This window comes from Leucopleurus acutus (assembly GCF_964270905.1).
Source record: "Leucopleurus acutus genome assembly, chromosome: 13".
NCBI classification, from domain to species: Eukaryota; Metazoa; Chordata; class Mammalia; order Artiodactyla; family Delphinidae; genus Leucopleurus; species Leucopleurus acutus.
This window is the reverse complement of record NC_139155.1, coordinates 82,435,594-82,458,828: the sequence shown is the minus strand read 5'-3', so window position 1 is coordinate 82,458,828 and position 23,235 is coordinate 82,435,594. Positions and strand designations below refer to the sequence as shown.

Genomic DNA, 23,235 nt, shown 5'->3' with positions numbered 1-23,235 from the left:
TGTATACACTCATATGTATAAAGTAGATAACTAAGAGAAAAAAATTCTATTAGATCACAAAATCTAAAAAAAAAAAGAATAGACAAAGTATAATGAACTTCTGTGTACCCATCATTCAGCCCCAATACCCATGAATCTGTGGTCTTGCCCCTTCCGTCCCCCCATCCACTTCCTCTTTTTGTGCAATATTTGAAGCATATTGAGACATCATGCCATTTCATCCCAAAAGTTTTCAGTATATAGTTCTAAATGTATACAGTATAATTGATTTACAAGAGCAGGGGTTTTTAAAAACGTAATCACAATAGCATTATCATACCTAGCCTTTTTTTTTTTTTTCCTCAAAAAGCTTCATTGTTCCCATTTGGTCCAAGGCTTGGGAGAGGGCTCCAAGGTGGTTAGAAAGCTGCCTAGTGGCTGCATTGAGAGGCTTCAGGCAGAAGCCCTGACACCAGAGGGTCTCTTCAAAGGCTGCTTCAAAGCCTCCTAGTCCTGCTTGAGGGTGAGCGTTTCAAAGAGATCCTGGCCCAGCCCAGCCTGGGGACCAGCCAGCCTGCGGAGGTCCGTCAGGTGGTCACCCATCTTCTTGATGAGTTTCACCTCCTCACTTAGGGAGTGGCTCCAGGGAGTCACAGAGGTGGGGGGCTGCATGGCCAGAACCCAGGGCATACAAATCCAGAAGGGCCTGGTTCAGGTTCTCCATGAGAATGGTGGCTTCCGTAGCGGCCTGGGTTTTACCCCACTCATCTTGGGGTGGCTTCTGCACGCTGGTTTTGCGTTTTCAAGAGGTGCTTGGTGCCCTCGTGCTTTTCCTCTGCCAATTTGTGGAAAAAGTGGCCCACGCCCTCCAGAGTCACCCCCTGGCACATCGTCACCATTGAAATAGAAGCCCAGAGAGAGGTAGGTGTAGGAGGCCCTCAGATGCATGTTTACCAGGCGGTTGATGGCAGCCTCCACTGCGGTGGAATATTTCTGACGCATCTGGGAGCTCACAGTTGATCGGTAATAAGGAGCTAAGCGCAAAAAATGATGTTGGCTGGTCCTGGAGGCCCCTGATGCCTGAGTGGTTCGTTCTGAAGGTTACCACTGGAAAAATGGCTGGAGGGTGGTTGGAAGCTGGGGGAAGGGGCGTCCCTGGGTCTTTTCCTTCCAAACATTGTTGAAGCAAGAGACGGATGCTCAGGACCATGGAGTGCCCTCTCACACCTAGTCTTTTAAAAACTAGGAACCTTAAAAACTAAGGAATTTAAAAAATTCCTTAAAATGAGTATCCATATACATTGTTCAAATTTCCGGTTGTTTCATATATAGCATAAATGTTACTTTCTTTTTTAAAATTATTTATTTATTTATTTAGGCTGCACCAGGTTTTTAGTTGTGGCATGCGGACTTCTTAGTTGCATGCATGCGGTCTAGTTCCCCGACCAGGGATCCAGCCTTGGCCCCCTGCATTGGGAATGCGGACTTTTACTCACTGGACCACCAGGGAAGTCCCTACTTTGTTTTTAAAGTGGTCTTTATTTATTTATGGCTGCATTGGGTCTTCGTTGCTGCGCGTGGGCTTTTTCTAGTTGCGGTGCACGTGGGCTACTCTTGGTTGCAGTGCGCGGGCTTCTCACTGCGGTGGCTTCTCTTGTTGCGGAGCACGGGCTCTAGGCGCGCAGGCTTCCGTAGTTGTGGCTCATGGGCTCTAGAGCGCAGGCTCAGTAGTTGTGGCGCACGGGCTTAGTTGCTCCGCGGCATGTGGGATCTTCCTGGACCAGGGATCCAACCCATGTCCCCTGCATTGGCAGGCGGATTCTTAACCACTCTGCCTCCAGGGATATCCCCCTACTTTTTTTTTTTTTTAACAGTTGTATGAGTCAGAATGTAAATAAGGGTCTTGCATTGTGATTGGTTGAGGTGCCTTTTAAGTCTCTTATTAATAATCTCTGGGCTCTCCCTCTATCTCCCATTGGATTGTTTGACCTGTAGAATTTTTCATTGCCTGGATTTTGCCTTGGAGTAGCTTAACATGCTCTTCCATTCTCTGTCATTTCTGTAAATTGGTAGTTGGCTATAGATGCTTGATCAGATTCACAGTCTGTCTCTCTCACTCATTCATTCATTAGTTCATTCATTTTATTCTGACTGCCTCATAGATCCATCAGGAGGCACATGTTAGGTTCTCTCTCTCCCTCTCTCTCTCTCTCTCTCTCTCTGTTGTTAGCAGTCATTGATGTCTATCTCCATTATTTTATCAGGGGCTGCAAAGTGGTGATGGTCTAATTAATTCTGTCATTCCTCCCCCCGCCCACCCCCATTTTTTTTGGGGGGGCGTGCCACGCTGCATGCAGGAATCTTAGTTCCCCAGTCAGGGATCTGATTGAACTTGTGCTTCCTGCAGTGGAAGCACAGAGTAATCTTTTTTTAAAAAATATTTATTTATTTATTTATTTGGCTACTCCGGGTCTTAATTGCGGCACGCGGGATATTTAGTTGCGGCATGCAGGCTCTTAGTTGCCGCATGCAGGGTCTAGTTCCCTGACTAGGGATCGAACCTGGGGCCCCTGTATTGGGAACGTGGAATCTTAACCACTGGACCGCCAGGGAAGTCCCTCCTTTGCCATTTATTGGCTGGAATATATTTATGGAGAGAAACTTTTCCTCAACTGCTGTTCGCTTCAGAGCTGGCCTTTATCTCAGATTCGTCAGACTCCTAAGCCAACGGTCACTTCAATCCGTATTGTTCTGCTTCCCTAGGAAGTGTGCTAATGTTCCTGCATTTCTCATCCTCACCTGTGGGCTGGAACCCAGTGGGGTTGAATCGGGTTACTGGTGCACTTGCGTTTCCCTGGAGGTTTATGGAGCCCAGGCACCCAGAAGAACCGACTTCCCTGCCTCCTCCCTCTATTCCCACTCCAACTCCTCCCACCAGCTGAGGCTTCCAGGACACCTGGGGAGCCGGATGGAGCTCCCTGCACACCCAGGAAGCTATTCTTAGAAGCGCTCCAGATACAGGCCCTCGGCCTCTCCCACCCCCAGGCCTCTCCCCTCCTGTCCCGCTCAGCCCCAGCTGCTCCTCACGGCTCTAACCACTCCAAGTCCTGACTTCCCTTTTTGGCTGAGGGTGGGGCAGGCCAAGGTGGGTCAACTGGGGACCTGCACCTGGCTAGGAGCGGAGTGGGGCGAGGGTGCACAGGGAGCCCTGGGGATTGTGTTGGGGAGAGGGGGTCTGGAAACCTTGTTAGTGCTCAAAAAAGTAAAAAACAGGACTTTTCTGCCCACATCCTTCTTCTGTTCAGGAGGAGAATTGCGTTAAAAAAAAAATTTATTGAGGTGAAATTTACATAACATAAAATTAATCATTTTCCTGTTTTCTTTTTTTTAAAAAAATATTTATTTATTTTGGCTGCGCCAGGTCTTAGTTGCAGCATGTGGGATCTTCGTTGCGGCATGCGGGATCTTTAGATGTGGGATCTTGGTTGCAGCACATGGGATCTTTTAGTTGCAGCATGCAGACTCTTGGTTGCAGCACGTGGGATCTTTTAGTTGCAGCATGCAGACTCTTAGTTGCGGGATGCAGGATCTAGTTCCCTGATCAAACCCGGGCCCCCTGCGTTGGGAGCGCAGAGTCTTACCCACTGGACCACCAAGGAAGTCCCCAAATTAATCATTTTAAAATGTACAGTTCAGTGGCATTTAATACATTCACAGTGTTATGCAACCATACCGTCTGCTGGTTCTAAAACATTTTCAACACCCCGAAAGGAGATTCACACCCCTTAGCAGTCACTCCCATTCCCTCACTCCCAGCCCCTGGCAACCACTCACTTACTTTCTGTCTCTGTGGATTTGCCTATTCTGGACATTTCATGTGAATGACATCATGCAACATGTGACCATTTGTGTCTGGCTTCTTTCCCTTAGCATCATGTTTTTGAGGTTTATCCATGTGGTAGCATGTATCGTTATGACAGATCTTCCTCGACTTATGATGGGATTACATCCCCATAAACCCATTGTAAATTGTAAGTTGAAAATGCACGTAATACACCTAAGCTACCAAACTTCATAGCCTCACCTCGCCTACCCTAAGTGTGCACTTACATTAGCCTACAGTTGGACAAAATGATCTAACACAAAGCCTATTTTATAATAAAGTGTTGAAAAGCTCATGCAATGTATTGAATACTGTACTGAAAATTAAAAAACAAAATGGCTGTAAGTGTTTCGGTTGTTTGTGATTGTGGTTGACTGGGAGCTGCGGCTCCTTGCAGCTGCTCAGCATCACAAGAGAAGATCATATCACTAGCCTGGGAAAAGATCGAAATTCAGTATTCCAAGTACAGTTCTATTGCATGTGTATTGTTTTTGCACCATCTTAAAGTCAGAAAACCTAGGTTGAACCATGGTAAGTCGGGGGCCATCTGTACTCTCCTTTTTATGGCTGAATAATTTATATTTTTTATTAGGTATGTTTTAAGTGGATAGGAGACTTTTGAAAGAAAAAAATATTTTTTAGAAAAACCAACTTTGTTAGTCGTTTAGTGCCTAGTGTTTTTGTTTAATAACAGCTTTACTGAGTTATAATCCATATACTATACAATTCATCCATTTAAAGTGTACAATTCAATGGTTTTTCATTTGTTCACAGAGTTTGTGCAGTCATTGCCACAGTCAATTTTAGAACATTTTCATCGCCCCTCATAACCCGCCCCCCATCCCCCCCATTAGCCATCCTGATTATGTTTTAGGATGGTAAGTGGTCAGTCCTTTTGGACTGAGTGGCAGAGATTTAACTGGCTCTGATTTCCCACCACGTCACTTTCTCCACCTGTAATTATAAATGAAATTGGCCAGTTAGGTAACACTTCCTACTTGCAGGCACTTCTCAAGAATGTTTCGTGTACATTATCTCAGTTAAGTCACAGGACAACCCCATAGGTTGGCTGCCATTTTTGTCCCATGTTACAGATGGGGGGAAACTGAGAGATGCTAAGAGGTCTGAGGTCCAGCTGGGGTTCAAACCCACAAAGTCTTAGCCTAACCACTGTATTGTACTGATGGGGCAGCTGAGCTCCAGGCCTTTAATGCCGACTTGCACCAGCCTCTAGGGCTGTGATTCCCATCACCTACCTGCTCAGCAAATCCCCTTCCTCAGGGGGCTTTGCAGATGGGACCCTGAGCAAGGTGAGGGAGGAGAGGCAGGAGGAGAGGCAGGGGAGGTGGAAGGCTGGAGGCCAACCAGAAAGCGGAGGGAGCTTGGGGGCCTGTTCTCTTCCCCTCCCCCACTCTAACATAGCAGGTTCTCTGACAGGTGGGCTTTCCAGAACAGCTGAGCAGAGCCCACCTGTTCCAGGAGCCCTGGTAAGGAAGGAGCCGGCACTGCCCAGAGCATGTCCAGAATTTCCAGCAAAGTTCAGGGATGCCCCCTGGTGGATTTGCACTCCTGACTCAAAAACAAAGCGGTTCTCCAAGGCTTCCCTGGATCTGTGGGGCGACGAGCCAGCCACTGAAGGCGGGGATCATTTTTCAACCTTAGCCTGCGATCAAGATTCAGTATTGCAGAGGGCAGAGGTGGGGGTCGGGGGTTAAGAATTAAGAACCTGGGTTCTAGCATAAGATGGAATTGGCTTCAAATCCCAGCTCTGCAGCTCAGTAACTGAGCATTTTGGGGCAAGTTAGTTGTGGTGGAGGGAAGCAGATGGACTGGGGAGGGATTCGTTTTAAGATTGGAGAGTGACTTGGTGAGGAAAACTGATAGGACCAGGTAACTGAGCAGACAGGGCGTAGGGTGAGGCATATGGGGGATGCTAGGGCGGGGCAGGTTTAGTTTTACGGGGCCTCCCAAGTAGGATCTGCACCCCCAGCTGGCTGGAGCCACCAGCCTGTGGATTCTGCCCCCAGGTAGCCGGCGGCTGGTGGATGTGATGGACGTGAACACCCAGAAAGGCACGGAGATGAGCATGTCCCAGTTTGTGCGGTACTATGAGACGCCCGAGGCCCAGCGGGACAAGCTGTACAACGTCATCAGCCTTGAGTTCAGCCACACCAAGCTGGAGCACTTGGTCAAGCGTCCCACCGTGGTAGGCGCCCCCCCCCCCCCCGCCCCGGCTGCGGTCCCCTCCCCGGCCAGCACTTGGTCAAGCATCCCACCGTGGTAGGCGGCCCCCCCCCCCCTCGGCTGCGGTCCCCTCCCCGGCCACCTTCCGCCTCCTCGGGCCACCTTCCGCCCCCTCGTCTTGTGTCTTGCGTGAGCGCTGGCCCAGGGGGAGGGCGGGAGGCGTTTGGAAGCGGGAGGAGGGTTGAAGTGTGGTGACGGGGGTCCAGCTTAAGGGCACTCGGAGCCAGGAAGCGCTGACGGTGGCCTGGCTGGATTTCAGGTAGACCTGGTGGACTGGGTGGATAACATGTGGCCCCAGCACTTGAAGGAGAAGCAGACGGAAGCCACGAATGCTATTGCAGAGATGAAGTACCCGAAAGTGAAGAAGTAAGACTGCCTGGCTGGTGGCGGGACCTGGGAGGGGGTGGCTTTCAGCCTTGTGGGGGGCGGGGGCTGGAAGTGATCCTGGGCTGAGACCACGGCCCTGCGGGGTCGCTGCTGGGACGTGAGGGCTGGGGGTCCTTGGTGTGGGCAGGTTGGCATCTTGCTTCCCTGGAATGCAGGGGCTCTGCATTCTGCTCCGGGTCTGGATTCTCCATCCAGATAGTTCTTTGGCCTCCCTGCCAGCTCTCCCTGGGGGGATGTGATCTGAAGAGGAGGAAGAGTAATGGGAACCATCTCTGTGTGCATCTGTGTGTGCGTGTGTGTGTGTGCACGTGTGTGTGTGTATGTGTACTTGTCAAACATTCGTTTTCTCCCTCCAAGTGACAGCATGTCCTGGGAGTGGATTTTTAGGGGTCCGCCACGGACCCTTTACTTTTGACAAGGGATGGGTAGGGGTCTGGTATTTTTTGCTTCCCGCTGTTGAGACCTGGGACCTCTGATTGAGAAGAACCTTTCCTGAAAAAAGCCAGGGGCCACTTCCTCACCAGACATTCCTTAGAGAGACGGTGCCCTCTAAGAGGGAGGTTGGTGGTGGGCTGGGAAGGTGGCCACATCTAATTGCAGGGACATCACTACGTGTGGTGTGACCAGCAAGTCCTGAGACTGATTATTTAACATGGGCAGAGGTAGCTACGAGCACCTTCCATGTTCTAGGACTTGCGTGGCGGACCCTTGGGATGAGAAAGTCACCTTGGGGCCCGTACCATCTCAGGCCCTCTGTGTTTCCGTCTTCAAAATGAGAAGGAGATGCTGGTGGCCCAGGCAGAACTATTGCTTTGGGCTTCCTAGAAGAGTTGGCTCTGGTGACTCCAAATCCATTAGCATCTCTCTGCTCAGCCCCACTGCCAGGAGTGACCCCAGGAGCTTAAAGGCTGTGAACTTTTCATTCACTCAGCCCTTCATTGAGTGCATATTGAATGCAAAGTCTGTGCCAGGCTTTGTAAGGGAGGCCAGCATGCTGGCCCTGGGCTTCTCAAGGTTTTGCTTTCAAGCTCTCTCTCTCTTTAATTACCTCTCAGACATTTTTTTCTACCCTCAAAGCTGAAGCTCCTTACACCCCTTGGATCTGGGCTGCCTCAAAGGGAAAGATTGGGCTCAAGGAGGGGTTGGTAGGAGGGTTTTCAATTCTGTTTTGTTCCGATCCGATCACATCAAAATTTATGGAGCCCTTGGAACAGGGAAGTAAAAGATGAACAGGACTAAAAGCCCCTACCTTCTGGAGAATGTGCCATTAACATGAGGGTAAGGTGCAGCTCTCATCCTAGGCAGAGGGAAACAGGTTCCCAGAAGGCAAATGGGGAGAGAAGGAATCCTTTTGGGCTGCTGGCATCAGGAAATCATCTTGGAGGGGATATTGACCTGGGCTTTAAAGGACAGAGGAGATGGGACGGGAGTGGGGGAGGGATGGCAGTAGGCAAGTGCCAAGGTCCTTGATGGAATCATGGAGGCAGAGCTTGAGGAAAGAGTGTGAGATTCAGATTAGTGAGAGGCAGATCCTGACCCTCGTTGATTGAGTGATTGATTGATTCAGCCTATAAACTGAACATCTGATTGGTGTTGGGCACCGGGAATAGAGCAGGGAGAAAACCAGATGAGCTCCCTGCCCTCATGGAGCTTACAGTCTATTCAGGAGACATGTTAATCCAACAGTCAGAGAAACAAATGGAAATTTGCAGCTGTGATGAGGCCACAAGGCAGAGACCCTCGGTGCTATGGGAGCATGTACCAGGGGATTCACTGGGTTAAGGAGGGCAGGGCAGGCCACCCTGAGCTGCAGTCTAAAGGGGAGAAGAGCTACTTAAGTGAAGAGGCCTGGGAAGAGCTTTTCTGGCTGTGTGCAGAGAGCCTGGAATGGTGGGGAGGGCTGGGGACAGGACGGGGCTGAAGGACTTGCCAAAGAAAGGCCAGTGGGGCTGGAGCAGATCAAGGGAAGGTCAATGGTGCAGGATGCGGGGTGGGTCAGGCTGACAGGGCCTGACAGTGTCATAGTGAGGGGTCTGTATTTCTCCTAAGAGCAGTCGGAAACCTCTGAGATTTTAAGCAGAGAGGTATGTGTTCAGATTTGTATTCTGCAAATCCTGCAGCTGCCGTGTGGATTGAAGGAGGTGGGGGCAGACTGGTATGAGGAACCACTGCATCATCTAGATGAGGGTTAGAGGAGAGCACAGGACAAACAGGGCATGTATTTAGGAAGGTAAAATAGACAGCCTTGGGTGACAGATTTCAATTAATATCTACTTTGTCTCTCTGAGATATTCAGTATTCTACACTTTATTGAAAGATTCCTTTAAATAGTAAGTTCTGTTAATACGTTGAGAATTCTATCTAATTACCAGAAAAAGGCTCACACACAATTTTCTAGAACCACATGTCTTGGACATATTGGTTGGACTATGTGGCAAATAGATTTACAAACCCTGTCAGTGGGCGTGGGAACTTGTTATAGGATTTGAACCTTGTTAGGAAGGAAATTGTCACCTTGGAAGTGGTCCACTTGTTCGGCTGAAAAGAATGCTGATTTCAGTTAATAAGCAAGGTAAAAATCCCATGATGATGAAGTCCTCTGGGATCATAGAATGGTTCTTTGGAATTTAATTAAAACGACACTTTCTAGAAATCACAGAGCCTCCATGCTGGAGGTGCCTGGAGAGTGGAGACAGCTGAAGGGCCACCTGAACTGAAGGTTTGCAGGGGGGACGAGAGGAGGGTTACAAACCCATGACTGACTTCTCCCTGGTTCCAGGATTTATGTCGTTTGATCATGGTGAGGGGGTTAGGAATTTTAATGGGTTTTGGTTCAGTTATTTAAGACAAGGGGTGGAGACAGTTGTCGAAGGGGTAGTTGCAACTTTGTGGGAGACAAAGATTTCTACAGAGTATACTAGTGTGGGAATTCCCGGGCTGTCCAGTGGTTAGGGCTTGGTGCTTTCACTGCTGTGGCCCAGGTTCGATCCCTGGTTGGGGAACTGAGATCCCACAAGCCACATGGCGTGGCCGAAAAAAAAAAAAAAAAACAAGAAAAAGAAAGAGAGTATACTAGTTAACCTCTTGCTGCATTTACTTTGTATTTTGTGCAAGACACTCTTCTAAGTCGTTGGTAGAATACAGTGAATAAACAAAGTCCCTCTTCTCATGGAGCTTGTATTCTGGCCGGGAGAAGAAACAGGCCAGCAAACAAGTGAATAATATAATTTAGGAGGTGGTAAGTGTCATGAAGAAGCAGGATAAAGGGAAAAGATGATGACAGGGTAGGCTGAATATCAGCTGTGCCAATGGATTTCTGCCACGGCCTCCCCCCCACCCCACCCCTAATTGCTGCCCCACAGAAATATTTTGGCTGTACAGAATTATTTGTCTTGGAAAATTCCATAATCGTACAAACAGTGACAATGATTTGGAAGTACCCCTGTATTAGTTGTTTGTTGCTGCATAACAGATTACCCTAAAACTTCACAACTTAAAAAAATTTATGTCTTAGCATCAGCTCACAGCTTCTGTAGGGCAGGAATCTGGGTGTGGCTTAGCTGGGTGATTCTGGCTCAGAGTCCTGAATGAGCTTGTGTCAAAACTTAGACCTGGGGAGTTCCCTGGCTGTCCAGTGGTTAAGACTGTGCTTTCACTGCCGAGGGCCCAGGTTCAATCCCTGGTCGGGAAACTAAGATCTCACAAGCTGTGCGGCACGACAAAACAAAACAAAACCCAAAACTTAGGCCTGGGCCTCAGTTCTTCACTATGTAGGCCTCTTCGTAGGGCTGCTTGAGTGTCCTCATGACATGGCAGCTTCCTGCCTTCCGCCAGAAATGGTTTGAGAGAGAGCAAGGAGGAAGCCACAGTGCCTTTTATAACCTAATTGTGGAAGTCACATACTGTTTACTTCTGCCATATTATAGTAGTTAAAAGCAAGTCACGAAGTCTAGCCCACACTCAAGGGAGGGAAATTTGGCCCTGTCTCTGGAAGGGGTGGGGAGCTCTCAAAGACTTTGTGGACAGGTTTTAAAACCTCTGCAATCTCCTGGGTCTATGACATGGGCACACCTTTTTCACTTAGGACCGTTGGGTATTTTAACACATTCCAGAAAGAAACTAGTGAGTCTTTTCTGTTCTCACCTGCTCCTGTAGCCCACTGGGCTTGCAGAAATAAGGTTTGCTGGTGTATTAGAGATATACAGTGGACTGAAAGAGCTCAAAAGCCCAGCCAAAAGGGGATCCCGTGTAAAGCCTACATTTGGCCCCCCAAAATTGAAAATTGACTGCATTTTCTTCCCATGTGCTTTCTGGGGGTACGCAGTTGAAACAGGATGAAGACAGGCACTGGGATGACCAAGTTTCAGGGCTGCCTCTGTCACTCCCTGAGCTATGGCAAAGCTTTTATCTCCTCTTAGAGACTCAGTTTTCCCTCCACAAAGCGGTGATCCTGTCATCCCTGCCCTGCCTCCCTCCATGATGTGGGGAAGATGGAGCCTGCAGTGGATGTGAAATGTGGTTGGGATAAGATGTTTGTCTACGTGGCCTCCTGTAGACACACAGGGGCTGCAGCTGCCATTGGAATCCTGGCATCCTCTGCTTTTTAATCTACCTTCCCTCGCATTTGCATAGGGCATCCCTACAGCCGATATTTACCGGCTCACTCTCATCAACCGCGTTTGCTGGCATCATAAATGATCGTCCCTGTGTCATGTGTCACATAGAGAAACTGACCTAGAGAGGCTGCTGATGTCACATGTGGGCCACGCCCCGGACCCTGGTCTCTGGATTCCTGGCTTTTCCCTTCTACCTCGAAAAGAAGAACAAAGAGAGCCAGCCTTTCCTGTGGTGCCATGTATGGCCCCAGGTGCTGTGTTAGACACTTAGCACCCAGATCTCAATGATACTGGAAGCAGGTTACTATCCCCATTTAACAGACAAGGAAGCTGGAAATCATAGTGGTTCAATGCAGTAATGGATAGAGCAGCTGAGTGTAAGACAGCAGGGGCTGGTGTGGCTCTGGATAACTGGAGAGGCAGCCTTTAAAAAACATTTTTTTTTTTTAAACGAGTGCTGGCCAGACCAAGCATATCTAGGGCAGCTGAGTGTAAGAGAGTAGGCAGACCAAGCATATCTAGGACCTGGTTTGGTCTGTAAGGGCCACCAGTTAGAGGGCCCTGACTAGTTTTAACAAATGAGATGCTGAGATCCAGAGCGGGGAAGGATTTGGTCCCGTGTCGCATAGCTGGTTAGAATAATTATAGGGCTGTTGCTGGGTACTGCACTTACACAGATGAATCTGGTGTGGTCCCTACTCACAAGGATCTGGGCATTTGTGACTTAAAAAGTAATATGGGGGAGTTCCCTGGTGGTCTAGTGGTTAGGATTCGGTGCTTTCACTGCGGAGGCCTGGGGAACCAATCCCTGGTCGGGGAACCATCCTGCCTGCTGCGTGGTGCAGCCAAAATACAAAATAAAAAGAAAAGAGAAAAGTAATATGTCTCCCATGTGGACAGCCTGATCCTGTTGTCAGGGCTTCTCCTCTCTGAGTTCATTTAATTCAATGACTGGTGCTCAAATCCAAGGTCGGGGATTGTCTTTGTCATTACTATCTTTTCTTTTAAATAGGCAAAGCATACATAAGGTAAAAAATTCAACCAATTCCAGGGAGTTTACAGTTTAACCTCACAGCAGGCCATCAGGGAGGTACTAATGGGTGAGCCATCCAGTAAATGACACAAGGAAGCAACACCCTGGGCCAGGGCGTTGACCACCTTTAAATGGCTTAATGTTCAGTTCCCTAAAATGGGGATTATTAGGTTGTTTTAAGGATAAAATGGTATCATGCATGTAAGCAGCTATTATTATGAGCACTTGATAATTGGAACCTATTAATTAATAATACTGGGTAGCCCAGGGAATGGGATTTGGCCAAAGAATCGAGAAGTTTGATTTCTGCCCCTGCAGACACCATACCACCATCTCCTGGCCCCCCTTGTGGTTTATGGAGGAAGGGTGGGATGGGAAGAGGGCTGTGGTCCTGATGAGCATGCCCTGGAGGGGGGACTTCTGATGTGAGCTGGACTGACTTCTTCAGTTAGTGGTTGAGGTTTGGCTGTAACCTGCACACTCTGCTTCTTGAGATCTTGGGATTTACCAGGGACACCTGGGGAGAAGGGCTGAGAAACTCTGAGACAGGCTGCTTGGGTAAGCACCCCACTACGAGGGTAGTGATCAGGGTGAGTCACCACCTCTGAGCCTGTCTTGCTTTCTCATCTGTAAAATGGGTACAGTCCCGCAAATGACCTTACAGGGCTGTTGTGAAGATTGGATTAAGTAATCAAAGTGTTTATCTCAATGAATTCCCTCAATAGTTCTATGATGTGGGGTTACACAGCTCCTAAGGCGGCAGGTAGGGGCAGGCGCAGGAAAGAGCATCTTAGATTGCAGATGAACGTCAGGTCACCTCCCTGCCCCCAGGGCAAGGAAGCTGCTGAGAGAGGGGAAGTGGTTGTCCAAGGTCACAGCTAGTCTGTTTTAGGGCCAGAGCCGCATCCCTGATCTCTGGGCTGCCATACCCGGCATCAGACAAGCCCTCCACCCCCTGGCACTGGTCCTTTCTATAGCTTTGCCCCGAGGGGTGCGTTTCAGGAAGGTGGTTTTGCTGGGTCGTCGCCTTCAGCAGCAGGACGGCGTCCACCCTCCCTGAAAACGGGCGTGCGGGAGTCCCCGAGCGCCTGCCAGTAGAACGGAGGTGGGGAGAGCTACCCTCGTGCCCCAACCCAGCCCGGGCGAGGGGGCGGCCGTGGGCGGCGGCGTCCCCTGGCGCTGGTCGGGCGCGCTTCCCTGTCGCCGCCGCGGCCTCCCTCCGCCTCCCTGGCAGCCGCCGTGCCGCGCGGGTGTTCAGTTTCTGCGCGGGGATGAGCGCAGGCTGCGCCCGGCTCCCCGAGAAAAGAACGAAGCGAGCGAGGGCTCCGCGGTCCTCGACAGGGGCCTGGCAGCACCGTGGAGGGGGCTCGGCTCTGGTCGCCGGGGCCGGACGAGTGTCGAGCCTCAGCCGCCAAAGGGGACGCCCGGGAGCCGCGCTGCAGTCGAGGGTAACCGCGGGCGGGGCCGGGCGGGCGTTCCTGCGCTGCGCCCCGCGGGCCCGGGGCTGCCCGGGAGCCCCTCACTCCTTCGGGGCGCACCGGGGCGGGGTGTGGGTCGCCTCCCTCCCGCGGGCTGCACGGCCGGCGTCACGGAGCCGCTCTTTGTGTCTCCCGGGGCTGCGTGTGTGTAGCGTGTGTGCACGCGCGCTCGGCGCCTCCAGCCCGGTCACCCGGTGCCAGCTTTCCAGGTCCCCCCGCCAGACCTTTGCCCGAGGGGACGCCGCCTGGGCTGCCGGGGGAGTTTCGCTAAGTTGGAGGGAAAAGGGCGGGGTGGGGCTGCCCCGCCTCCCCAGACCCGAGGCAGCGCCCCAAAGTTGGTGCTGCAGGTGCAGCGCCCCCTCCTACCACGCTCCTCCCCAGCCAGCCCCGGCCTTGGGAGGTGGGAAGCCCCCAAAAGCTTAGGTCGCGGGTGCGGGGTTTTCAGGCGCCAACTTGGAGGGTGTCCTACACAGATGCCGCCTGCGCCGTGAGTGGGGGTGTCGAGGGGCGCGGCTTTCCGGGCAGGGGGCGGCCGAGGCGGAAACCAGGCCGGCTGGCCGGCCGCGGCGAGAGCTTAGCGGCCGTGGCACCGAGCCGGGGTGCCCATGTGACTGCGGTGTGCTTTGGAAGAGGAAGCTGTTAGAGGTCAGTGCAAAGGCGTCACGCCAGAGCGAGCGAGAAGCAGGAGTGAGGGGGGAAACGCGGAATGAGTGCGGGGCAGGCGAGGAGGCAGGCGGGGTGACGGCTGCAGGGGCCCGGGACAAAAGCCGCCCCGTCCCAGCTCCCCTGGCCACCCTAAAGCGTGCACTTGCCCGGCAGGAGGGGCGGTCCAGGCCTGGCAGCCAGGAAATGAGGGACATGGGAGGAGGGGCCTTTCATGGAGAGGCGGGGCTGGAAGTGGCTCCCCCAAGCTCCGAGGGGCCTCGGAGGGTGCTGGAGGGTGACTGGGAGGGCAGAGCAGACGCAGGCTCGACTTGGAGAACTTTCCCTTGTACGCAGCAGCCGCAGCTCGCAGGGATTCCGTTTCCGCGTGTGCTGGGGAGGCTGGAACTGCGGCAGGAGATTGGCAGATTGAAGGTGGACGACCTGTTTGGCCAGGACGACCTGTTTGGGGAGACTTGGGTCCTGGAGCCCAAGAGCCCAAGAGCCGAGCTCCTCTCCTTTCTGCTTTGGGCCCCTGGGTGGGTATCCAGCTGCAGACTGAAGGAAGCACCTCGCCTTTCTCCACCCCACAAACACTTAAATTGTTTTCCCCACACTGTGTTCTGCTCAGGCCTGGAGGAGGTGGAAACCAAGGTTAGATTAAAGAAAGAGAAGAAGAAAACCGAGAGGAAGAGTGGTTTTAGGAAAATGAGGACTAATATTTTGAAGTGGTGCTTGGAGAGAAGAGGCCGGCGTGGTCCATGGGGGTGGGGTGGACTAGGGCTTTAGCAGGCCCCCTACCCCTCCAGTTCCTTGGAGAGAAGAGAATCACCCAGGCCTTCAGAGTGGGGACCTGGCTTGGGTGGGCCGGGAGGAGGCAGCAGGGTGTGGAGGCGGAGCCGGAGCCGGAGCCGGAGCTGGGACTTTAACAACCCCAGCGCCAGCAGCACAGCCCGCGCCTGTCTTCGTGACAGGGCTGCGTCCTGTGCTGTCAACTACACCCCTCCGATGGGGTTGCTAGGCAACGGGGCTCTGATGTGCAGGAAGGCCTTCTGATTTGTCAGCCTCCTGCAGACACATGGTTAAGGCTCCTTCCAGCCTATCCGGAGGAGGGACGCGGGGCACGCCGCGTGCATACTGCCGAGCCCCGGGTCCACCTGAATGTGAGGTGCAAAAGGCAACCAGAGGGAGGGGGCGCCTGGAACCCTCCAGCCTCCTAACCGGCTCAGCCCACGTCCCCCCTGGCCCCCACCATTATCTCCTCTCAGGCTGCTGGCTCCTCCCTGCCCGACCCCGCCCCATTCCTCTCCTCTTCCCAAACCATGGAAAAGCAAAGTGCAGCGGGGAAAAGCGGTCAGTGGGGTAAGCGTGTGTATGCGGGCCTCCGGAGGTGCGAAGGTGTGGGAGCATGAGCCGTGGGGGACTGCCCCAGCCGTGCTCTTGTGGCTTTTGGGGGAAGGGGTGGGTGAGAGGGAGGGGCCCCTGGCACTGCCGTCTGCCAGGCCGGGACCTGGAAGCCTGTCTGTCCCCCCTCCTCCTAAGCTCTGCTCACCCCTAGGAGGGCAGCAAGTGGAGGGAGGAGGGAGGGGACGGGTGAGTTCCTGTAAGGAAGGGTGGGTTGTCTGGCAGTTGCTAATGCTTAGAAGGGGGGCTGCTGGCAGGTTTCTTCTCCCGAATGCCCTCCCTCTGTCCAAGCCGCTCAGGGCCGGTCTCTCCCTCTCTGACTCCTTCCCTCCTTGACTCCTTCCCTCCCTGACTCCTTCCCTCCCTCTCTGCCACTCCACCCCCCCCCCCACCCCGAGGGTCTTTATCGCTTTACTTTTTTTTTTAGCAGCTTTATTGAGGTATAGTTCACATACCATTCATCCACTTAAAGTGTACAATTCAATGTTTTTTAGTATGTTTACAGAGTTGTGCAACCACCATCAATTTTGGTACATTTTTGTCACCCCACAACGAAGACCTGTACCCATTAGCAGTCACTCCCCATTTCCTCCCAACACCCCCAGCCTCTGGCCACCACTAACCTGCTCTCTGTCTCTGTAGATCTGCCTGCTCTGGACATTTCATACGTGGAATTATACACTGTGGTCTTTTACGGCTGGTACCCTTGTACTTCCAGCTGCATTGCTTACTTTGCAGTCATTTGCAGTTTGCCTTGCCGTTTAACTTTGCCAGGGTCGTGCTCCCTTGAGAGTGTTTCATCCTTAATGGCAGGGGTCTTATGCTTTTCTCTAAGTGCCATGCCTAGCTCTGGGCTGGACCACTGGTTGGCTCTCAGTGCGTGATTGTTGAATGAATGAGGAGATGAATGGGGACTAGTAATTGGCAAGCTATGCAGGTGGTTTACGGCTGAATTCCAGAGGGCCCAGTTGCTGCAGAGGGGCCTGGCAGCTTGGGAGAACTGCAGGTATAGGAGCTGGAAGGAGCAGAAATGAAGCCTCTTGCTTGGGTAGGAGGCAGGGGTGGGGCAAGAGTAAAAACTGTCTTCGAGGAAGGAACCAAGTGGCCTGTGGGTTGCCAGCTCTCTCGCGGGAACCTGAAAACAAAAATGCCTCTCCCAGCCTTGGGGGCAGGTAGCCAATGCTTGAGATTCGCCACCTGATCACAGGGGCTTCCCCCATGGGGAACTCCGATTAGATTTGGGTCTAAAAAAAAAGAAAATTCCCCAGTGTCAGCGTTTATAAAAGGGCAGCAGGTCAGGCATCTCTGAAGCTGTTTGCTCGCCTCCTGTGATTCAGGCATTGAATTGTTTTTCTGCTTCCCCGCCTCTGTGCTGCAGGTACTGTCTGATGAGCGTGAAAGGTTGTTTCACTGACTTCCACATCGACTTCGGAGGCACTTCCGTTTGGTACCATGTTTTCCGGGGTGGGAAGGTGAGTTGAGTCTCTTCACATCTCTGTACACGCCTGGCTGTTTGTGCATGGAGGGGCTCGCTCACCTTTCTGCTTCTGCCCCCGCCTCCAGCCAGACCCCACCCTGTGAGGACTTTCTCACCCTCTGTCTTCTTTTGGAGGGAAAGATCAAGGTCAACTCCTCACCCTCTTGTCTTCTTCTGGAGGGCAAGGTCAAGGTCAACTCTTTTGCATCACATCTGGTCACCCTTTCACACCTGCTTACCCAGTCCAGTGTCCTACGCATCTTGGGCCAGATTAGAACTCCAGATGTGGCTCCCAAGAACCTCCAGCATTTCATTTCCCGCAGCTGTAATTTCAGCTCCAGCACTGGGACCTTTTAACTTAAAAGTCCAGTTGCCTGCAAGAACAGTTTACATTAGGGACAGACATCACCCAGAGAAAGGGCGTGAGGCATGTGTTCAGGGTGCTCCTGCTGTGTCTGCTCCTGTGTGCATGTCCACGTGGGGACGTAGGGGTCCCTGCATGGAGGTGGGTGCTCCTTGAGAATACGTGTGTGCTGCCCTGCTCCTCTGGGTCTGCGTGTGCATTTGTCTTAACCGAATGTGTTGGAAGAAATTCCGGGTAGGAAGTCATCCCTCTTGGTTCCAGATGTTTTTCCTCCTTCTCCAGAGCCAGCACAAGCTGGTTTTATTTATTGGGCCATTTTATCCTACAACTTAGGAAATTCCCCTTCTTTTCCTTCCCCCACCTCCCTGACAAGCCCACGGCTCAGGAGAAAGAATGTTCCACTCAGTCCAGGAAGTCTTCCCACCCTGGTGTTTCAGCTGGAACGGAGATTCTCTAAAGGCGGGCAAGGGGTGTCCCAGAAGGGCGGTACAGCCTTCTCTGCCACCCCAGAGACCCTTTGGGCCTGGTCCTGGAAGGGTCTCCGGGGATGTGTCCTCCCCCATCCTCCCTGCTCCCAGGCAGGTGGGGCTGTCTTCTGGGTTGTGGCAGAGCCTGGAAGAAATCAGAGACTTTGGCCTGGATCTTTAACTGATTGCTTCCTATTCCTTCTAAGATCTTTTGGCTGATTCCTCCAACCTTGCACAATTTGGCACTGTACGAGGAGTGGGTGCTGTCAGGCAAACAGAGCGACATCTTCCTGGGAGACCGTGTGGAGCGATGCCAAAGAATTGAGCTGAAACAGGGCTACACATTTTTCATCCCTTCCGGTAGGTTCCCGCGAGGCTGGCGCTGGGCTCTTAGCAGCCTCCTGTTGGCCCGGTGGCCTCAGCCAGGCGTTTAGGCCAAGTGATGGGGTTTTTCTGGGCCTCCTTGCCCTTGGCAGTCCCTGAGAGAAGGAGAGAAGCAGGCCTCAGGCTGCAGGGAAAAATAGCCTCTCACATCTTACCTGTTTTTTCCTGCCTGTGGGCTAGAATTCTCTCTTGGGGAGAAAGCTCCTGAGGGCTCTCCCTCAGGGGAGGTTTGAATGCCTTCCTCCAAGATGTCCTGCTGAGATTTCTGAGGGTGAGGATGAGGGTGGTCCTGTGGGGAGGGGAGGAGCAACTTTATCCTGATGGCTGGGGAGGGGAGAAGGGGGAGTTGGCCCAGGGGAAGAGGGTAGAGGGGAATGCGCCCAGAGCGGCAGCTTCCTTCCTGCAGAACAAGATGAAATGTAATTGGGATCAAGGTCAATTTCTGTACTTGGACTCACCCCTTTAAAAAAAAAAAAAAATTAACTACAACTATAGCAGAGGGCAATAATTAAGAGCATGGGCCCTGGGGCCAGAAAGCCCCGCCCTAATTCAAATTCCTGCTCTGCTGCTTACAAGCCTGACTTCCTGGAAATGACTTAATCTCAGTGCCTCAATGTTCTCATCTGTAAAATGGAAGACTTCCCAGGGTGGTAGTGAGGACTGAGTGAACCGAGACCTATTTGCCTACAGCTCCTGGGAGATGGGCTGAGGGCTTTTGGCCAGTTACAGGCTGAGTCACTAGTGGATGTGGCAGATGACCTGGGAATCTTAGGCTGCATTTCAGTGGAAGTGTTTTACCCAGCATGAGGGAGGTGACAGTCCCACTGTATAGAGTGAGAGGGTCAGGCCACATGTAGGAGACTGTGTTCCTCGTGGGTTGTAATGACTTACCCTCATGGGTAAGTCAACCTCGAGAGAGAGAAGAGTCTGGATACCACATCAGGTGAGGTGAATTTGAAGGAGGAATTGGGTTGTTTTACCCAGGAAGTGAAGGTGTATGGTAATGGCCATCGGCCAGTTGAAGGATCATATCTTGGAAGACAAGGTATAGCCAAGTGGTATTGGAATGAGTTGCTCTGCTAGGCACTGAGCTCCCCGTCACTGGAGGTACACAAGTAGAGGCCATATGCCAAGGAGCCTGCAGGGAAATTGCCACTGAGTGGAAGCTTGGATCTTAGGGTCCAAGGCCTCCTTTGAGGCCACTAAGATCCATTGGATGGAGAAACTGGTCACACTTAAGTTGGACTGGAGTTGGCCTTGGGTCTGGACATCAAGTCAGTGTCAACTGAAGGGGGAGCGGTTGTGGTAGCAGTTCCCACCATGGGGATGGGACCTGCACACGCGGGCTCTTCTAGAAAGTTGGGCAGAGATTTCACTATTAGGGAAGTTTGGGATTTGGAGGTGGCGGGGTTTAGTGGGGGTGACTTTGTTTTCAGGGCCCCAGGTGCATCCTTGGAGCTGCTTGACCCCGGGAGGGGAGGGACTGCTGCTTGGGACAGGACGGAATTGTAGTTGGTGGACAGCATTTATGGAGCACAGCCTGGAAGGAGGTGGTATCCTGCAGCATGTTCAAGGCCACTGCAGGTGTGGGAAGATTGGCCCTGGTAGATTCAAAGGGAGGCTGGCGTGCGCTTGGCCTTGCTGCCGTCTTTGTGACTTTGGGCTGATCTCTTCCCCTCTCTGGGCCTCAACTGTCCCATCTCTACAGTGGGGGCAGGGTGAGGCTGAACTCTGGGATCCTCAGGCTCCCTCCCAACTCTGTCCCCTGAGTGCAGGCCTCCTTAGCCTCCCTGGGAGGACAGGCGTTTTTCTCGCAGGGCCTTTTTCAGAACCGAGAGGTGGCCCATTGCTTTCCCCCGATCTGGGATGGGAAGGGTGTTCATTTTGGTGCCTTAAGCAAGCTGGAAAAGGTCTCAAGAAGCAGCATCTAAGCCCCAGCAGGGGTGTGACTGTGTGTTGAAGGCAGGAAGAGGGGACGTGGATTTGAACTGCAGCTGGTAGGAGTCTATTTAGAATTCAGCAAAGACTTTTGGCCCTAACAGTCTTGAGTGAGACACCAGGATTTTTTTCCTGGATTTTGGGAAGCAAAAAAGGGACAGTTGGAATTTGTCACCTTCTCAAGGGCAGGGTGTACATGTGGTTCCCAGACATTGATTTCATGAAGTTAAAAAAAAAAAAGGTGGGAACTGATATCAATGTTATTATCTTGTAATTTTGCTAAATATGGGCACTAATTTAAAAAAACAACCTGTCAGCTACTTTTGCTGATGTTTCATGAAAGGAGGACTATTCTGACACTAAAAAAGATGGGAGTACATAATTCCAGAATAAAGGACAGTCACTACTTGAAATTTGATGGGTTTGCGTTTATGAGAATCTATGCCATCTTCATTTTTCTTATTTTGTTGTCAACCAGTGAAAAATAAAGGACCAGAGTTTTGGAGTCACTGAACTAGCTGAGCATCTTGGGTCCTCACACCCTCTGAACCAGACACACATCTGAGATTTGTGGTAGCTGGGATGTGGCTTTGGGGAGAGAGCCTTGGGGAATCCCGCCACTGCACATGAGCTTTTGGGTGTGGAAAGTGGAGAATCTAATTCTGGTATTTCCCACCTCTGATCTGGGTTTTCACCTCCACAGTGTGACCTTAGATGTGCCCTACCTCACGCTGGCCTCAAGCTTCCCCATCAGCTCTGTGAAAGCTCGTGGATGCCATTGGGTTAGGAAGATTTTAAGTGTCACAGTATCTTTGTGAGACTTGGTTTATCTTTTTCTTCTTTTGTCTGAGGGTGAAGGGGTTGGGTGCTAGCTATGCTTCAGAGGTGGTGGTTCTTCAGGCCTTGGGCAAGTCTGAGAAACAGTAACTCCTAGCTATTTAACAGTATAAATAGGACCTGATCTCTTGGACCTGAGATGATCTATCTGTGAAATGGGTACAGAGCAGAGACGGGCTGGCAGTGAAGCAGGCTGAGGTGGAGGTGCTCTGGGAAACTGGGGAATTGCTGCTCGGCTCCAGCCAGTTAGGGCTGGAGGGCCTGGTGGGCCCAGCTTCTCATTTTTCTGGAGAGGAAAGCACTTCAGATAGCCTTGTGAAATTTCCCCATTTTTTTTTAAACTTTATTTATTGTTTTGTTTTTGTTTTTGGCCACATTGGGTCTTTGTGGCTGTGCGCAGGCTTTCTCTAGTTGCGGCGAGCAGGGGCTACAGTTTGTTGCGGTGCACGGGCTTCTCATTGCGGTGGCTTCTCTTGTTGCAGAGCATGGGCTCTAGGCACATGGGGTTCAGTAGTTGCAGCACATGGGATCAGTAGTTGTGGCTCGCTGGCTCAGTAGTTGTGGTGCACAGGCTTAGTTGCCCCGCGGCATGTGGGATCTTCTCGGACCAGGGCTCGAACCCGTGTCCCCTGCATTGGCAGGCAGATTCTTAACCACTGCGCCACCAGGGAAGCCCGAAATTTCCCCATTTTGATAACACAGGTGGGTCAAACTGTACATGCCCCTGGGTCTGATGCAGCCTGTGGCCTGGCAGTTTGGGCCCCTGGTACCAGCTATGAGGTCCCAGAGAGGAGAGGCCATCCTGGCTTCATCCTGGCAGCCACAGTACCCAGCCCTGGGCCTGGGCCAGCACAGGGAGTTCGTGGATGCTCCTGAGGGCCGTGGGCCTCTGTGAGGCACCCCTGAGTTCTGGGACCTTTGGGTTTATCCCTGCAGCAGCCACACAAATGTGGGTCAGGGGACTTTTCATTCCGAACCCTGAGCGTTTGGGCTGTGGGTCAGACACCATGTGCCCCCGCGGCCTTCTCGGCCCTTCATGTCCCAGAGAATACCCGTCAGTTGGTTTTGTGGGTCGCCTGATTTCCTTTCGTGGCTGGATCTGTCCCTTGTCGCGTGGCCTGATAGCCTCTGTTGTCGCCTTCATGTTGTTGGAGACTCTGGCCTGGAAGCAGGAGGCAGATGCCAGCATCCTCGGTGCAGTCACCAGTCTGGGAAAACTTGCTCTCTCGTGCTTCCTGGGATGCAATGAACGAGTATCGGGAGGGTGGATTCAGATGGGGCTTCTGAATGCTTTATGTCCACTCCCTGGTTCTTCCGGAGGCAATTGTTTATTTAAAAAACTGTTTTTTTAAATCTTTTTATTTTTTTTTAATTTTTAAATTTTTTTGGCCGCACTGCACTGCATGTGGGATCTTAGTTCCCCGACCAGGAATGGAACCAGCGCCCCCTGCGGTGGAAGCGCTGAGTCTTAACCACTGCACCACTAGGGAAGTCCTAGAAGCAAGCGTTTAAGTAACGGAGCGGATGTGAGGAGGGCTGGGGGCAGGGGCTGGGCAGTGACTCTAATCCAGGCCAGGCTGCCTGACCTACCTGCGAGGCACTGGCCTGGGGAGGAGAGGAGAGTGGAGAGAAGCTTCTAGAACCCCTGGAATGTCAGTACAGATTCCCTGCCCCTCTCCTTGCAACAGCACCTCTCACATCAGGGGAATAGATGTAAGTCAAGTGAGTCTGCGTTTCCAGAAGGGAGAGTCCGGGGCTGATGAATGCAGATTCTCGAGGGTGCCGTTCTTTCCAAAGCCCTTGTGATGGACGGGACTACGACGAATATCAGCGGCAGTTGCTTACATGGTTTGAGTTCTTACAAGGGAAGCAGTGGTCTTCTTCATTTCACACGGGCACGTGGAGGCCAGGAGAGGGGACCGGCAGGTGCCCCAGGCCACGTGGCGAGTCAGCACTGGGGACAGTCTCCAACCCGGGCCCCCGGACGTGGGCGTTCATGGGCATTAGGTGGGCATGCGAGGAGCGTAGGAAAGGGACCCAGGAACCTTTGTCTCATTCAGACTTCACCCCACCATGAGCATGTGCTTGAAACCCGGCTGTCC

General features: G+C 52.1%; 1 protein-coding gene and 1 pseudogene across 5 annotated transcripts in view; one reads left to right on the top strand and one right to left on the bottom strand.

Moving 5' to 3' along the window:
- Positions 1-23,235, top strand: part of KDM2B (lysine demethylase 2B) — a 121,548-nt gene that overhangs the window by 20,232 nt on the left and 78,081 nt on the right. The window contains exons 5-8 of one of the 4 annotated variants that reach the window (XM_082853526.1): positions 5,890-6,068; positions 6,366-6,472; positions 17,045-17,138; positions 18,181-18,334. In XM_082853526.1, coding sequence (XP_082709652.1) covers positions 5,890-6,068; positions 6,366-6,472; positions 17,045-17,138; positions 18,181-18,334 — 534 coding nt within the window. Of the gene's footprint in view, positions 1-5,889; positions 6,069-6,365; positions 6,473-13,435; positions 13,591-14,164; positions 14,266-14,701; positions 14,802-17,044; positions 17,139-18,180; positions 18,335-23,235 lie in introns of those variants that run through there. The other 3 variants (XM_082853521.1, XM_082853522.1, XM_082853523.1) reach the window with 3 other exon arrangements.
- Positions 273-984, bottom strand: LOC309970424 (ferritin light chain-like; annotated as a pseudogene). Its single transcript has one exon. The product of its transcript is annotated as a ferritin light chain-like (transcript).